Below are 16,688 nucleotides of genomic sequence, written 5' to 3' on the forward strand. Positions count from 1 at the left end.
AACATTTCTTAACTGAAATTCAGTCTTTATAACTGGTCATATAAGCAAGTAAAATAAATGTACTGGCCACGCCTTCTGATTGCTCAACAGCAAAACAGTTTAAGTATTTTTTGAGTGCTTAAGAGAAGAAAGAACTCTCATCAAATTCTTCTGTGCCTGAAAACTTTCATTGGAACTGTGAAAGAAAGGACTGACTGTTGTCAATCCTGGCTACTAATTAAAAAGCAAATAAAAACAGAGCAACCAAAATTGTCTTGGAAATTAGAGCAATCTACTTCATCTCCCTTAAAATGAGGAATACTTACTGCCAAAGTCATTGATGGTTTGGCTGGCCAGTAGACTCTTAAAAAAAAGCTAAGTGGCTGCTGTAGGATAGGGAGATACATGGGATCTAGGCAGAGTTTGGGTGTCTGTCCTCATTTTGCAGCTCAACAAAGAGGCTGACTGCCTACTAACAAGAACATCCAGTAAAATCAGACTATCTCAAGTCAAAAAGGACCCATAAAGATCACAGAGTTCAGTTCCCAGCATGTGTGTGAGTACCTTTACCTGTTCCCGCTGAACTCTGCCATCCACATTGGAAATATCACTACTACTAGGAAAATACAATGAGGACAGTGGATGAGTGTGCTCACACTCACAAATCTTATGCTTGTACTCCACCTAAGAAAAAATCCCATTTAAAACGATGTAACTGCTATCAAAAGCTAAAAGGGCCTGCAAGCTATCACAAATACAGCCATCTATGATGTTAAGGCATGGGGTGCCCCTCCATGCTAACCAGACAGCTATTTCAAACAAGTGATTTCTCTGACAGGCATTGCTAAAGAATGGTTGAGTTGAAATAGGAAATAGGTTCAACTGTATCTTTAATGACCAGGAGTGTTTAGGGCTTTCATTTTATGTCTCACTCAAAAGATAAATGAGTCCCATTCCAAAGATTAGATTGCCAGCATATGGAGAATGTCTCTTCAGAAAAGAAAAAAAATCAAATAAGAAAGTGGATTTTACTCTTTCACATAAAAACCATGCCATTTATGTTTGCATCTGAAATGACTGATCTACTTAGTAGATATTACATGTTGAAAGAAATAAATCTGATGTTACGCTGGTTAAGTAGTAGAAAACTCCATCTATTGAACTGAGTTGCTAGATCAGAGCTTCCATTTTCAAAAGCAAAAAAAAAAAAAAAAAAAGACTGATGCATAGAGTAAGAAGTCTATTTCTGCAAATGTGAAGGATTGAAGATTTTTATCAGAGCATTATAAAAAGTTAGAAAATAACTTTGACACCCAGCTTCTTGAGGCAGAGTATGTTATTTCACAGCTACCACAATCATAAAGGAACTAGCAAAGAAAACATTCAAGCAGAACAATCCATGTTATGTTTATGCTTCACACATATTTTAAGCACAGCATTACTTCAGCATCTTGTGTATTCTTTCTCTGTCACAGAAAAAAAAAAAGCCTAACAAAAGCAACAGGAATCTGCAGTCAATTTGTGAGCTCTGGATCTAGACCAGACTTTAATGCCACTCTTTTCAGGAGATGCATTCATAGGCCTTTCTCACATCCAGTAGGTATTAATCTATTGATTTTTTGGTAATTCACCATCCATAATATATTGGATTATCCAGAATAAAATTCAGAGCTATCTTTGGATACATCATGCACTTTCTGAAGCTAAGTAGACATTTCACAATCAAACAAACTATAGACAATGAAAACATTTCATCTGATGCAGAAAAAGCTCAGGGAGAGGAAAAAACAAGATTTCAAGCTTCCAGATCAGCAAAACCTTCTATTTTTTTCTAGGTCTGTATAAAGATGTGAGAACAATCTGAAAGAAGAGGTTGTTTTTTCTTGGGTCCGTACTAATTTTAATTCAGCTACAAAGAGTCACTACTTCTGTGGTAGGCTTTTCTTCACTGTAGTGGTGTGGGCAATATTGGTGGTAGGTGGACAGTTGGACTGGATGATCTAAAGAGGTCTTTTCCAATTTTAATGATTCTATGATTCTATAATAACTCAAATCTGAAATGCTGCTAGGAGAAAACCATTCAAAAAGGGTGTTACTCTTACAAAAAATACTCAGAAAAACTGGAATTCAGCTCAATTATAAGTATCACAGAGGATACTTGAGTTAATAAAGAAAAGATGACACTCTTCAGCAAGAGTTTAACTCATTCTCACCCCTACTCCTGGAGCACTATAATTGGATTAGCTATCCTCACTGCACAATCTACATAAGCTATGTAAGAGGGCAAGAGAACTACATCACTTTATTTGCTTTCTAAATATATGAATGTGGACGTGATCTCTTCCTCTGTATGTCAAACAAGTGAAATCAAACTGCAGTGGCTGTTTTTGTGGGGTTGAATTCCTATCCATGTGGAAAAAGATCTCGCTGGTTAGTCTGGTATCTTGGTAGCTGACTTGTTTTTCTGTTGTATCCCTTCTAGCAGCTTCAAATGCCCTTCTGAACCATAGCTCTTCAGAAAAACAAACCAACCAACCAACCCACCTTAAATTAAAAACAAACAAACAAACACAAGAAAGCTGAATTAAATTTCTAACACCTCTACAACATCAGCATGTCATTTTGCTCCATTTCTTCCACGTCACATTATTCCTCAAAGAAATAATGCTGATGGTTCTGATCATTGAGCTACATTTTCTCTCACTACACCTTGATTAACTTCAAAGAGATCACTCGTGAAATACATCAGTATTCACTGTATTAACTTTGGCAGAAATCCAGCTCTGTGTAGTAAGCCTCTGAGCAGCACATTTTTTCTAAGACTGAGTGCTGTACCCAGCTTAAACAGAACCTTACTTGTAGACTAGCTAGTTTCATTTGTACCATAGATCAATGAGTTAAAGGTGGCACGTTTATCATTTATAAATGCAACACAGCTTGTTTCAGGTAAAAACCTCAATCTAAATGTTCTTTTATTTCACTAAAGCAATTTATTTTTCATTTCACACAATTCAACTGCACCAGATCCTGATGCTTTAACACACGTGAAATTCCCCCTGAAGCCAAGAGGAAATGCCTTAAGAAACACAAGTACCTCTCTGAGCAAACTCAGAGCATCTCAAGTCACGCTTCTTGTTTATCAGCAAATTTCAATATTCGCCGTCAAAAGGCCAAAGCAAGAAGGCCACCAGTGGTAAACAAACTCCATAACCTCGGTCTGAGCAATGTTTTTGATCAAAATTTGGCTCTGTAGGCTGCAGAAAGTTCAGAGAGAACACAAAGCTTTCGTTTAAAGCTTAGGAGTTTGCCACATGTTAGTTTACCCGTTTCTTTCAAAACATTATTTTCCTTCTGTACTGCATAATTAGACCTTATGGATAAATAATCACCTAACACTTGGTGTGTAGCAGCAGCTCAAAGAAAGAAAGAAAACAGGAATAAGCAAACCTCTCTTTATGCAGAGATCTCCAGGCATTAAACAGAGTGTAAAGAGAAGTCCTAGCAATTTTTAGCTGCTCAGCTAGTACTGCCCACATTCTTCACAGCATGCTCTTCTCTCAACTAGGGAAGACAGGCAACTCCTTTTTGCTTGCAAACATCGCTTTCATCTTCAGCACTGTGCTCTGCATCTTTCAGGAATGTTACTGAAGCCAGCCATATGGGCAACTCTCTGTTTGCAAAAGTCCCTTCAATCAGAGGAAAAGCACCTTATCCTTTTGACATATGCGTTTCAGAACTGGAAAACAATTCTGAAAGACCTGGGACTGTTCAGTCTGGAGAAGAGAAGGCTGAGGGGGGATCCCATCAATGCTTATAAATATCTCATGAGTGGGAAGTCAAGTGGATGGAGCCAGGCCCTTTTCTGTGATGCCCAGCAACAAAACAAGGGGCAGTGGGCACAAATTGGAACACAGGAAGATCCATACAAACATGAGGAAAAACTTGACTTTGAGGATGACAGTTCACTAGAGCTGTAGACTCGCCTTCCCTGAAGATATTCAAAACCCATTGGGAAACTTTCCTGTGTAATCCACCCTAGGGAACCTGCTTTAGCAGAGGGGTCTGGCCTGGATCATCTCCAGAAGTCCTTTCCAACCCCTATGAGTCTGCGATTCTGTGATTTCCTTCACAAATATATGTGTGCCGATGCCCGAGGAGCACCTCCAGCAGTTTTTGTCAGCAGCATTGGGAGGCTCACTAAGAAGCAGGACACACAGTGCCCACGGCCCCGGGGAAACACAAGGACTCTCACTCTACTTGGAGGGTTCCCCAAGACTCGTCAGCTCATCACATGTGGCTAGTGAGATGGGAATGAGGCACACAGGGGCTCACTGGATGAGTTCAAGGGAATGACACTTGCAGAGGCACTCAAAGAAGTATAGGGCACGTAAGCATTCATCTGCACCATGCTCTTAGGCTCTTGCATTTTCTTAGACTTCACGGAGTTTATGCAGCCTTGTTCTGTAAAGGGCCTTTTGGAAGTTCACCAAAGTTTTCATGTAGAGCTTGTCAGAACCAGCCACTATACTTTAATGAAGGCTATGTTTTTCAGTTCTCATCACATCAAAAAGTTGTCATGTAATTTCAACCAGTTCCATCCATAATGCTATAAAGATAACATCCCTAATTTCAAGACAATTTCTAATAGCTTTCTAATAGACTGAATGCAAGTTGCTACCTTAATCTAAAGGAGATGGCATAATTTTGTTGGGAGCTTTTCCTTCTGTTAATTGCTTCTTAATCACTGGAGATCTAGACAAGCCAGAATCTCTTTCTCTTCCCTTCTAAAAGTACATTCTGACATTTTCTTCTTAGATTTTTTACAATCTACACATCAGTAAGAAAGATGCAATGAAGGAGTCAAATCTATTGCCCCATTACAAAAGAAAGACACAAAGCCACTGACATCCTGAAGTTGTATCCATTCATTTCTTTAAATATCCCATGTATTTTCATTTCACTGATAATGTACTAAGGAAGAATCAAATATACCAGCTATTTTTATACGCTCTATAATAAGTTCTATTCTCTATAATAAAGATGGTCTTCACAAGATATTAATTCAAGAACACCTAGAACTTGAATTGGGACACAAAGAAAGACAGCCTGCCAAGACACTATTTTAAGGTATTTTTGTGAAAATTTAAGGCAAGAGAACAAAAATATTAAAATCTGGGCTTGGATCTTCTCTGCAGTGTAAAGTGTGATCAACAGAAATTATCTCTTGATTACACTGTACTGTATTAAATCAAATGCAAATTAGATGTCAACTTGCGAAATCTTGCCTTTTTCTTCTTTGAATAATGTTGCATCAGTAATACCTGACATGTACAATTGTCATTTAGACACTGGTGGGGGAGGAAAGTAGATTTTGAGAAGTTTGGAAGTGTGGAAACCTAGAATAGCATGCACTATCCCAACCAGAGTCAGCAAAATAATACTACTCAATTCCTAAGTACAAGTTTTGTGAAACAAAGGAAACATAAAATAATTTTCTGTGACTTTAAAAAAATAATAATAATAAAAAAAAAATCTCTCACCAAGTCTGAAGACTATGAAAGAGAGATTTTATGACCACAAGCCTTACAAGAAAATATTAGAATATTAGAGCCATTTTTTAGCTGGAATGTCAAGATATCATCTCAGCTAACAGTAGAGATTAATATAGCGGTTATTGCTTTCATCAAAAGCAAAAGAAATGTATATACCCAGACACCTGAACATAACAAAAACTACACAGCAACAAAAATATCCCTTACAAAACAAAAACAAAATGAATCTGGTGACTGGTTAATATTTCTCCTGGCCTTTAAACCTCAGTGTTTCCAGTGTTTGAGGCAGTGAAAGCACTATGGAAAACAGCCCAGTCTCCTCATGCTATGGTTAGCTAAGGGGATAAATGGTCTTCTTGATCTGGGAGACTTCACTTTTCTTGGCTTAGCTTGGCACTGTGAAAAAGAACAAACAACTTTTTGCTTCTACTGAGAATTATTTGTTGATTTGCAGACAGATGTCCCCTTGATCCTCGGAGGCCATCTTAATCAGGTTTTTCTAGTAGATATTCTTTCATCTATTCCCTGATATCTTTACAAATGACAGCTTTGTTTCTTCTATCACATTAAGATATCACCTCTTGCCATTTTGCAATAAGCACCACCGGGACAAATGCTGTGAACAGCTTTGCAACAAATGAAGCAGGGTAACCTCAGCCACCTGGAGCATCTGCCTTCTCTGGATCTGTCACACCCTCAGGAGTGTTGTATCAACCACAACCACCATTTTCTGTAATAAGTGAAGCACTGCTCACTTCAACTCTTCCGTGCTGCACTGTATTATTTTTGCCTCGCCTTGCAATGAGAGGCTTTAGAAGGAATCTAATGTAAAGCTTTATGCCCGCAGCAGCACAGCTGGTTTGTTTCCCAAAATAAACCTTGCTTCATATTCTACAAAATATCTTTGGATAGAGAAAGGTAGGGAGTTTTGAATTTTATCTTACTGTACTGACTGAAAAGCTCTTCCTCAGTTTTGATTTGAGTTTTGTTTGCTTATATTTTAGAACCAGGTCCCTCAACTGAAATATCTTTGATAGTTACACGCCTAAGGTTGATCCAGCTCAGGAATCAAACACAGCACATGGAAATAGAACTCTCACATTTCTTTCTACCTTCAGGGTCCAAAGGAATACAGACCGTAGGGAGTTTTACCCAGAGGACTGGAGAAAACAGTACATTCCAAGAGAAGCAATTTAAGAGACAAGTACACGAGTACACAAAGCAGTACGCAGACAACAAACAACTCTAGATACTGCAAATAAAATAAACCAAGTAAAAGCCTCCTCATTTTCCTGAGAAATACACAACTTTATCCAACTTGAAGGTATAAGCATAGCAACATTTCATCACCCACCTATGAAAGCTATAACTGCACTGAAGAGTCTCCGAGTAACTAATACAGTCCCACAAGTGCTGATGCTTTTTTCATCCATAAATATAATTATTAGGATTCAGAGCCATGGCACATACTGAAAAATGAGTTCTCACTTCAATACCAGACAACCTTTTGCACACACAGTCCGAAACCACACACAAAAGTATAACCTCAGTAATAATCACATCCTGATGCTCCTCTGCCATGCCTCACCCTTGCTTCTCACTGTTTACAATCAGCAGGTAATTTCTCGATGCCATTCACCCATTCTATGAGAAAAATGGGCCCTTTCACTTTACAAATCCTATAAATACACATGTAGCTACAAAAAAAAAGCATTTACCTCTCTGAACTCCGGCCAACTCACAGTCTTTCTAACCTGTCAGAATCTTATTCCCCATTCAATATGCACCAACTAAGACAACAGCTTTCACGAGAGATTGGAGCAAAGTTTTGGTGCAATTGCCTTGAATCCCTTTTGGATATGATGCTCCACCACTGCCAAAACCTTCAGGAAAAATACTACCCTTTACTTGACTTGCCCCTAGCTGGGAATCTATTGCTTTAAACCCTTTTGCTGTTTCCTTCTCATTTCCCAAATTCATAATCTGTGCAGAAGATACTGTAAATATGTAGCTTATATTTGAGTAAGAATTAGATTGGGATTCACTGGAACGATTGCCAGGACTGTGTGTTGGAGCGTGGTGTATCTAGCCCAGGATGACCACCTACTTTTCTATGGCAGTTCTTCTCCTGTGCTCCTGTACTGGACACTCACGCTAAACTTGCAGTGCAATTCCAGTAGCTTCCTTACCTGAAATTTCTGCCACTGCTGGTCACCATCCTGGAGCTACATATAAGTCAGTCTGTTTTTCTTAGGGTCATGCTCCTCCACATGCATGAAAGTGTTCCAGAAATACCTGCAGCATACTGTCATTTCTAAGTGCTCACTCATCTGTTTACTCCTGCCTATGGATACCTCCCCACATTGTGCTGCCTATCTCACTCTCAGGGCTTTGCCAGTGACAGTAGTGACTGGCATTCCACAAATAACTGAACAATGGCAAAGGCTGTCTCCAAAACCAGCAATGCTACTCCACTATCCTGCGGCTCGCACACTGAGACAGAAGAATAGATCAAGGAATAACGTTGTGGGTCTGTTACTTTTTTGGGTTTTTTGGTTTTTTTTTTTGTTTGTTGGTTGGTTGTTTTGATGCTGCAAAAACATGAGATGGAGAAAACATCACTGGATGGAAGATTAGGGCATTTGGCTCCACACTGCCAACAACTCTCAGAGTACTGTGCCTGCACTCCTCTCTGCACAGCAAAATGTCTCTCAGAAGATTTAACAGAGATCCCTGCCAGGAGCACACCTGGGCTTCAGCCAACAGCATTACATACAGCTAAGGATGCACATCTCCAGCTCAGCAGTCAGACACATGCATACTGGAACCACACAGCAAAGTCAGCAAAAATGCTAACATCAAAACTTTCCAGCATAGGCATCCCAACTGTGTTGAATATCACAAATGGTAATGATCACATAGCTCAGTTATTTCAGCCATGGCCAGCTAAACAAAGCAGGCAAAGAAAAAGCTTAATCAGAAAATAGAATCAGATCCTAAATAGAAAATGACAACAGCTCTGTAAAAAGCATCAAGCTAACACTAACAGAAAACAAAGCATTATAAGGAATGGATGAAAAGAGATAGTTGACAGAATCTCTGGATACCAATTTGCAGTTCACACTGGATGCAAAAAGGAAAGGCAGCCCCACAACTGTCTTATGGTAATTCCTCATTTCAGGTAAAGCCAGCTGGCAATAGCTAAATCTTCTTAGCAGCACACTAAATTATGTATTTGTACATGCACCTTAAATGTATATTTTAATTTCACCTTTTCAACTGAGTAAGTTACCAGCATATATTTCACACTTCTCAATTACCTCTGAATTTTTAATTAACCTGACATCATTTCCACCAGGCAGACAAAACCAATGAGCAACACATATTCAGAAGTAAATGCACCTGCTTTTCAATGACCTTTCTAACTGATGGTTCATTTTACCCTCCCCATGATGTTAAAGCCAATTTGAGTCATACAGTTTTAAACCGTTGCAGAGCCCTTTCTGTTCACAAATAACATCTGAGGGATTGCTGTGTGGTTGGTTTTGAAGGGCATATTTAAATGCAGCATGGCAAATAGAATGCATTACCAAAACACATCATTGTGCTTCAGACATGCATCAGCTCACCATCAGCTTTCATTAGACAAGATGTTACCGGGAACGTTTAAGCTTTAAATTAAATTGATGTCCCACCCTTTCACAGTCTTCAGACTATGTCAGTGAAGGAATGCTACCATACGATAACTATATCAACGTGTTTATTTCTAAGATTAAAAAGAAAAAAGCACAGCAAAATTCAGTGAGACTACAGAGGAAGTCTTCACTGAACTACCTCCTGTTCCTGATACCACTATACCTTCCAGGAGTCAGCAGGTAAGCAAAGGGGCCTGCTTCAAAGAGAGTTCATCACCTTTCTACTCCCAACACGTAGTTTTCTTTGTTTTCTCAGGGTCTGTGCCTTCAGATGGCTGAAGCTGTTACCACAGAAACGTGACGTTCACCTAAATATGAATATGGCATAAGGTATATCTGCTAAAGGTTTCAAACATGCTGATACAACTAAATCGTGACAACTTCTCACATCCAAAACTCCGCTCGTTTTCAAATCAGTTTTCAGGTTGGATTTCTCAATGTTATCATCATTTGCTTCAGCAGTAGAATCCTGAGAAATCTTAAACATCTCCAAAGAACAAAAAACGTTCCTTCTGGTTTCAGACTTCCAGATTTTATACACAGTAGCTAGCTCCTTCTGATATACACCTCTAAATTTACTGATATACCCAAGGTACTGTGCCTGCCTGCTGTGTTTCCTTTACTTGGTGTGCTACCTCACATTTTACATCAAAACATAGCCTTCAATTGCAGTTATGTAATCCATTTGTCAATTTTAAACCATCACTTCATCAATTTAAAGACTGTATTCTGGTTAAGAAAGTCCCTTTACAGCCATAAGGAAAAAAAAAAAGATGCTTTTAAGATTCACAGATGAAAGAACGGTAGGCAGCTGAGCTGAAAGCAGTCCTAAAGCCACTGGCTGCCTGGATCAGCAGGGAACCCTTGGACAATGCAGATACTGGTTATATAGGACCATTTTCATATAGAAAGGACACATACCAGCTATCCAGCATCACTCTGCTTGTACTATGTCCTCTGAATAACAGACATTTTGGAAGGGAATGAACAAACAACATATCAGAGAGGGTGACTAGCAGGATTAGAATGGACTTCTGAAGAAGGTTCTCCTCATATTGCTTGAGCATGAATGCTGTCTTATTGCTGAATGTCAGCAGCTTGGGAGCTTAGTTCTGTTTAAAACAAATAATCCAAAGGCCATGGGCAAGAAAAAGCAGGATTCAAATTAATTCAAGATGACGAAAATATTAACAGCCTATTTTATTCACAAATCATTAAAAAAAAATCTGACAAATAAAAACTATGGGATTTTATTATTCAATTATTTAAGTACATTTAAGCTTTAGGAGTTTCCGGAAGCTACTCAAAGCAAATTTGTTGACAATTGGCTTTAAATTACTCTCTATTATTCCAGAACAGCCGAGATTTAAAGAGACACTTATACGCTAATTATTTAATTATTGGACAAGCTCTGGGTAAAAAGTGGTTCCAGTCAAAAACTGGCTTTTTAACAGTCATTTCTAGTTTGGTACGAGTTTCATACAAAAAAAAATTAAGAATTCCAGTGAAAAGCAAGCATCCGAATTCCGATCTAGTATGCCAATAGATTCAGAAAAAGCAGAAGGTGACCCTGAGCTTGCATCACAGAAATAGGTGTAATAAATGTTTTCTCACCTACCATCCTCTGTAATTAATTAAAAGTGTCCACTGAAAGCCAAAACCAATACACCCCTAATCACTTAACATTTCCTTTGTTTAATATAAGACTTATAATATATTGTTTTTCAGTAAGAGAAAAGCAGCTATGGAAGAATCAAAATACACATCTTCACTGAAAAGAAAACATCAATCAGAATGAATTGAAAGCAACACACAAGGGAAAGCAACTGTTTCTTAATGCAGCACGTCTTATCCCTTGTTACCAAAAAACTGAGTTTCAGCAAAACTTTACCTTTCTCACAATGATTTCCTGTGAATCCAGAAGGACAGACACATTTGTTAGGGGCCACACAAGTTCCACCATATCTGCATCCTTCTTCACAGAATGCTGAAAAATGAAAGGAATATGTGATGCTATTTAGTATTTTTTCAAATCTATAATGCATTTGCAAGCTACTAACAAAGACATCCTAATTCTAAACAGAAATAAAAGTATTAAAATTCAATCCAACTGCAAACATAAACAGAAATAAGTCATTTAAATGATATAAGGAAAAATTCAGATTACACCATCGGCAAACCACCAATAAAAGATTAATAACCATCTGGAAGAGGAAAGGGAAAAATATGGCATACATTTTTAATGGGGCTGATCTCTCAGTTATACCCAGTATAAGTACTACAATTTCAGTGCTCAGGTGAGCCACAGAGAACAGGCTGGTCAGACACTGTTAACTGCTTGTTTCTCACTTCTATCCAATGTATTTTATTGAAAGCTCCGTAAACATAGTATTTTCCTTTTGTTTTATTTGGAAGTGCACTTACAAATTACAAGCCTTGAATTAGTGCACATTTTGTGGAATCAAAAAGTGGATTAAGAGGAGGCTTGGGACTGAAAAGAGAAAGGTGTCAAGCACAGGAGAATGCCTCTATTAAAGTGTGATTCTTGACAGAAATGCACAAGTACTTCATAATAGTACATGTCAGATAACTAGGATTTGAAACAAATGATGAATCTCACAGCTTTTCTAGCAAGCACTGTGATATTTCTCAGTTATACATGTTTGGCAGGAAGTCCTCGGTGCACCCACTAACTGTGCAATTCAGTGACACTTTGTATTCTTGCCTTTTGTTGAATGCATATGCAAGAAGGGGGACTGAGGTAAGAGGAAAGGAATTTGCAAGCATCAGGACACGATCAGTTTGGCCCTGCTCACTCTATCAAAAACTTGGTTAAGGCTAAGTGTGGGCCCTGAACCCACAAACACAGTCCTCACTCTCTCCTAGATAGATATTGAACTTCACAAGTTAATCAGTGAGCTTAACTGCACTTATGAGGGAAGTTACAATTAATATTTAAACAGTAGCTCTCTGCATTTAAGCTAATAACAGAACTGAAAAGTGTTTTCTGCAAGCTAAAATCACAGAGTGTTGGCAAAAAGATGTCACAAATGCTATGAAAAAGCCTAAAGTGCTAGATAACAGAATAAATGTTTTAGATTTATTTTCCACTTCACTTAAAAGAAAAATAAAGAGAGGACAGCACTGAGGACTAGGAAGCATCTTTTGTAATTTTTAACTGCTTAGAGGCAAAAGAGCACATCATCTTATCTTCATGGAACTCGGAGACCAATATACTCTAATATAATCTGTAACACATCATACTGTTTTGTGAAGGATAACATGGGGAGAGGAATGCTGAAGTGATTTAGAGAAGATGGCAAGAGGGGAACGTAAGCTCTCCTGTGACTGGCACAAGGCAGTGGTGTGGAGAAAGCACAGTTCTTGTCCAGTAGCTTCCTGCTCATAGACACACACAGTCCACACGTGAATCTGCTGAAATATATCTATTTTGAAACCACTTAAAAGAGCAATAAGGATTAAGAACAGCACTTAGTGATTCTTTCTCATTAAATACTTGTGGAAAAGTATGATTTTGCAGAAAGCTGAAATTAGTAGTACGAAAGAAAACATGAAAAACATGATGAGATGTAAAAGGTGCCTGCTGTAGCTCTTGAGGGAGTTTGCTCACTTCTAGTCTCAGCATACTCAGAAAAGGTGCCAGTTAACTTCATCTACTTTTTTTTTTTAAATATAATTTGAAAACAAGAGGAAGCAGAGATTGAATTAGTGATAAGTTTCTGCACAACAGCAAAAGAATTGGAGCTTGTGGCAAAGCAGACATAAAGGGCAAAGAAAGAAAAATATAATTAGCTCCACTGAAAAAAAAAAGTGAATAGTTTCTTCACAATATGTACCACATTGAACAGGGAAAGAACTATACCAAGTTCTCAAATAAAGCAATAAAGAATTTAAAATATACATATTTATTTTCTATAACAACCACATATGCGCAGTGAAAGAACAAGCTTCTTAAAATAGAAGTAATAAAGGTCATAAAAAAAACCAACATTGTCTATAACAATCACACAAGTCCACTGGAAGTCCTCAGAGCTGAGAAGAGAGGCATTTATTGATGGGGCTTGAGTAAGAGCGCTCACACTTTGCCACCATAACCAATACAGTGCAATGTTTGCTTCCTACAATACATCTATCCTGAGGCACGCACAGTGTGCTCGCGTTTTGTTTTGTTTTCTTTTAAAATAAATAGGAGAAAAAGGTTTCTGGGTTTCTGAGATGAGATTGGAGATCTTTTAAGTGCAAAACTTATGTTCCATCTGCAGCAGGGGAGTCTTGACACCTGCAGGCACTGCTAGGCATGATGTTGACATCTGGAAGAGAAATTGGGATGCCTGCCATGGGTCCTCCTGATCCTTCCTGCTTACCAATCCCCGAGCACACCTCTTGTGTGCATATGCAAACGTGACAGAGCTCTTGTTAAGCCTTTTGAAATTCATCTCTCCTTTACGTACCATATCATGTAGTAATTTCAACTTATTAAAAAAAAAAAAACACAAAAATATACAACAAACAAAAAGCTATAGGGATCACAGTGTTACAAGTTCCTGTACAGCCCAGTATGGAGGAGACACCCAGGCAGTAGCCTGTCACAGGGATGTCAGAATGAGGATGCATGAGGTGGAAGAAGTTGGGCAATGACTGAAGAAGGAAAGAATTTAATGCTGTTTTTCAATTTCTGTAGAAGCTGAAAAGGTCCCTGCAATCCAGACCAGCTGTTCTGAATGGCTTGTTTTTGGTTGCTCAGGCTTTGGTGGCTTTGGGGGAGGAGGTTGTTTCTTTCTTTTTATGTTAGAAAAGGAAATGCCAAGGCAGACGTCCACAATTATCCTGCTGTTCCTCAAATGGCTCTTCTACAAACCCTCTAATTCCTGTATTGTAGGTCTGCAGGAAGAGAGAACATCAAAACCACAAATCTGTGAACACAGTTACAAAATCAGCACGTTTGTCTGAAGGCTACTTTTCTTAACTGTCAGAAATAAGAGCTCAGGCAGGGCTGATAGCACAGCTCTGAATGTTAAAAATGCTCAAAATCCATTATAACAGGAACCCAATTTCAATTGCTTGTAATTTGACCAGCTTTACTCATTTGAACTTTCTGCTCTAACAGATTTCTGCCTCTGACTGAAAACTTTCAGAATATTTTATCAAAGTTAATTATTTCCCAGCAATGACGTTTTTCCTTTGTACTCTCAGTAGGAGGAAATCAATTAAGGAAAATCTTTACATTACTTCTGTGCTTACACCTTATTCACAGAACAGAGGATCCAACAGGGAGCAGCAGTGACTGAACAGTAAATCAACTGGAGTGTCCATGCTCTCATAAAACTACCTGCTTTGGTGCTTATGGTTTGTCATACATCTTAGGGGCTGAGAGATCTATGACTTGCACTGTAGTTTAGACCCTCCAATATCAAAACTCTATTATGGCTGGAAAAAGTACCAATTGTAGAGCTACCAATTACAAACCTTGACTGTAGTCTCCCTCCTGCTCAGAAAAAGCTAACGCAAGAAAAATAAATCACAGTTCAATCATTCTTCTAATGTATTCCCATAAGTAGATCCTGCCACTGAAAGTATTTTCAGTCTGAAAATCTTGTTGAAAAGGACTATGGTTACTGAATTTGCAATAAAGGTTTTGTGAGGAAAATTAAGAGAAGATGCCATTACAGTAAAGACTATGACAGGAAACCTTTGTTGTAAAGTCATATTCTGTACGTAAAGGAAACAGAATCTACTAACGTCAAGAGATTTCTGCCCAAGTGAACGTTACTCTCTGTAATGCTAATGGATTTCTTCCTCCACAGTCAAACCCTTTATCATATAAAGATCCTTCCTAAATAGATAAAATTTCTCTGCAGAGGAGCTGGATTTTTGAAGTATTTCCTCCTTGATAGATTTGTCAAGTACGAAGCAATCAAAATGATGAATCTGCTCAATTTGCCATTTTTGTGAAACGTTGCAGGGACAAGAAATTTTTACATTACAGCTCCACAAAAAAAAAAAAAGCAGCAGGAATACACCCACGTACTTGGCAACACATCCTGCACATGCTCAAGCTGCACACCCACAGTCAACTTATTTATGGAGTACAGGCCCATCCAGATAAATACAATTATCTCCATTCCCAGTTGATGGTATAATGGACATCCCCAAGAACATGAGCAAATATTTGAACTCACAAGTAACTGTCCAGAATGGATAGTCATTGCTTTCTCTTCATCTCAGCAGCACCATGAAGTAACAAGTCCAATGTTCTAAGAGCATCTGTACAATTTGTTTACTAGGCAGCAGTCCTCTTCAATTTGACAGCACAGAGGGTAAAAGAGATTCAATAACGAGTGCTTTAGCAATGGGTTCTCAGTTGGCAGCAGCAATTGCAACACAGCTGAAGGTGAGCCCATGCCCTCTATATGGCACACAAAATATCACCTTCTTTGCATTTTTGACCCCAGAGTACTGGGTGCTCACATTCATCCGAATCCACAGCTGGCCTCACAATAACATCAGTTTCAGTATGTAAGCAGATACAGCAAAGAGAGGAATTTGTACTTCATAGTCAAACGCAGGTAATGAAGCCATACAATACTGTTTTACAATTAAACCTACAGCCACTTTCTAGAAGACTTCAATTCCGAACTTCAGCCTGACACTTACACTTATTCAAAGATTATGTACTGGTACAGGGAGTTATGGAAAAAATATCAGCAAATACATCTTTTGCAGGTGCCCAGTGCAGGCTTCTGCTGAGTGCTGAATTCCCTACCTGAAATGTAGAACACAGCTCCTTCCAGTCACTGCCTCGGCAAGCACTGACCCTCACTTTACATCATCTCTGTTTTCCTCCTAAATCAGCAGATTTCTGGAGACTGCTGCACTGGGTATATAAAAGAGAAAGTCGTATTGACTTCTCAGCTGCATTTGAAATGCCATCTTACTGATTTATTTTCAATGAGGTGGTCTGTAAAATGGTGGTTTTTGTCTGAATTCCAAGTCTACGTGCACATCAAGTGAAAAAAGGGACATTCAGGAAAGGTGAGGAAAGGGTCAGGCACAGGCAGCATGGATAAAAAAAGCGTGCTGACTTTTGGAAGAGATGGAGTACCTGAGCCACACAAGCAATTTGATAATCAATTGATGGAAAGACCACAATTTCATTAGCTGATTGAATTTTCTCAGCCAAGTACACACAAGGTCGTAGCTGATAACAATCCAACTGTGTTAGCCAAATATCAGAATAATCAGAAGATACCAGTTGCTGAGGTAGGCTTAGAGGACAGCTGAGAAAGCAAGGAGAAAGCACGCAAGCAAAATAAAGAGTGCAGGAGAGGTTCTACTCTTTTTCTCTGTACTCAAGTGTGATGGTATCATTTATAAAAGCACAAAACTCTCCTAGGTTCAGTGAACTATAACCGCTGGATGTAGGGTGACTTATTTAACACAA

General features: G+C 38.6%; 1 protein-coding gene across 1 annotated transcript in view; it reads right to left on the reverse strand.

The window, feature by feature from the left end:
• NELL1 (neural EGFL like 1) overlaps positions 1–16,688 on the reverse strand; it is a 278,173-nt gene that overhangs the window by 52,633 nt on the left and 208,852 nt on the right. Inside the window, 1 exon segment of the mRNA XM_085223918.1 lies at positions 11,118–11,213. Within this exon segment, the coding sequence (XP_085080044.1) occupies positions 11,118–11,213 (96 nt within the window).

This window comes from Meleagris gallopavo, chromosome 5 (assembly GCF_905368555.1).
Source record: "Meleagris gallopavo chromosome 5, MGAL_WU_HG_1.1, whole genome shotgun sequence".
NCBI classification, from domain to species: domain Eukaryota; kingdom Metazoa; phylum Chordata; class Aves; order Galliformes; family Phasianidae; genus Meleagris; species Meleagris gallopavo.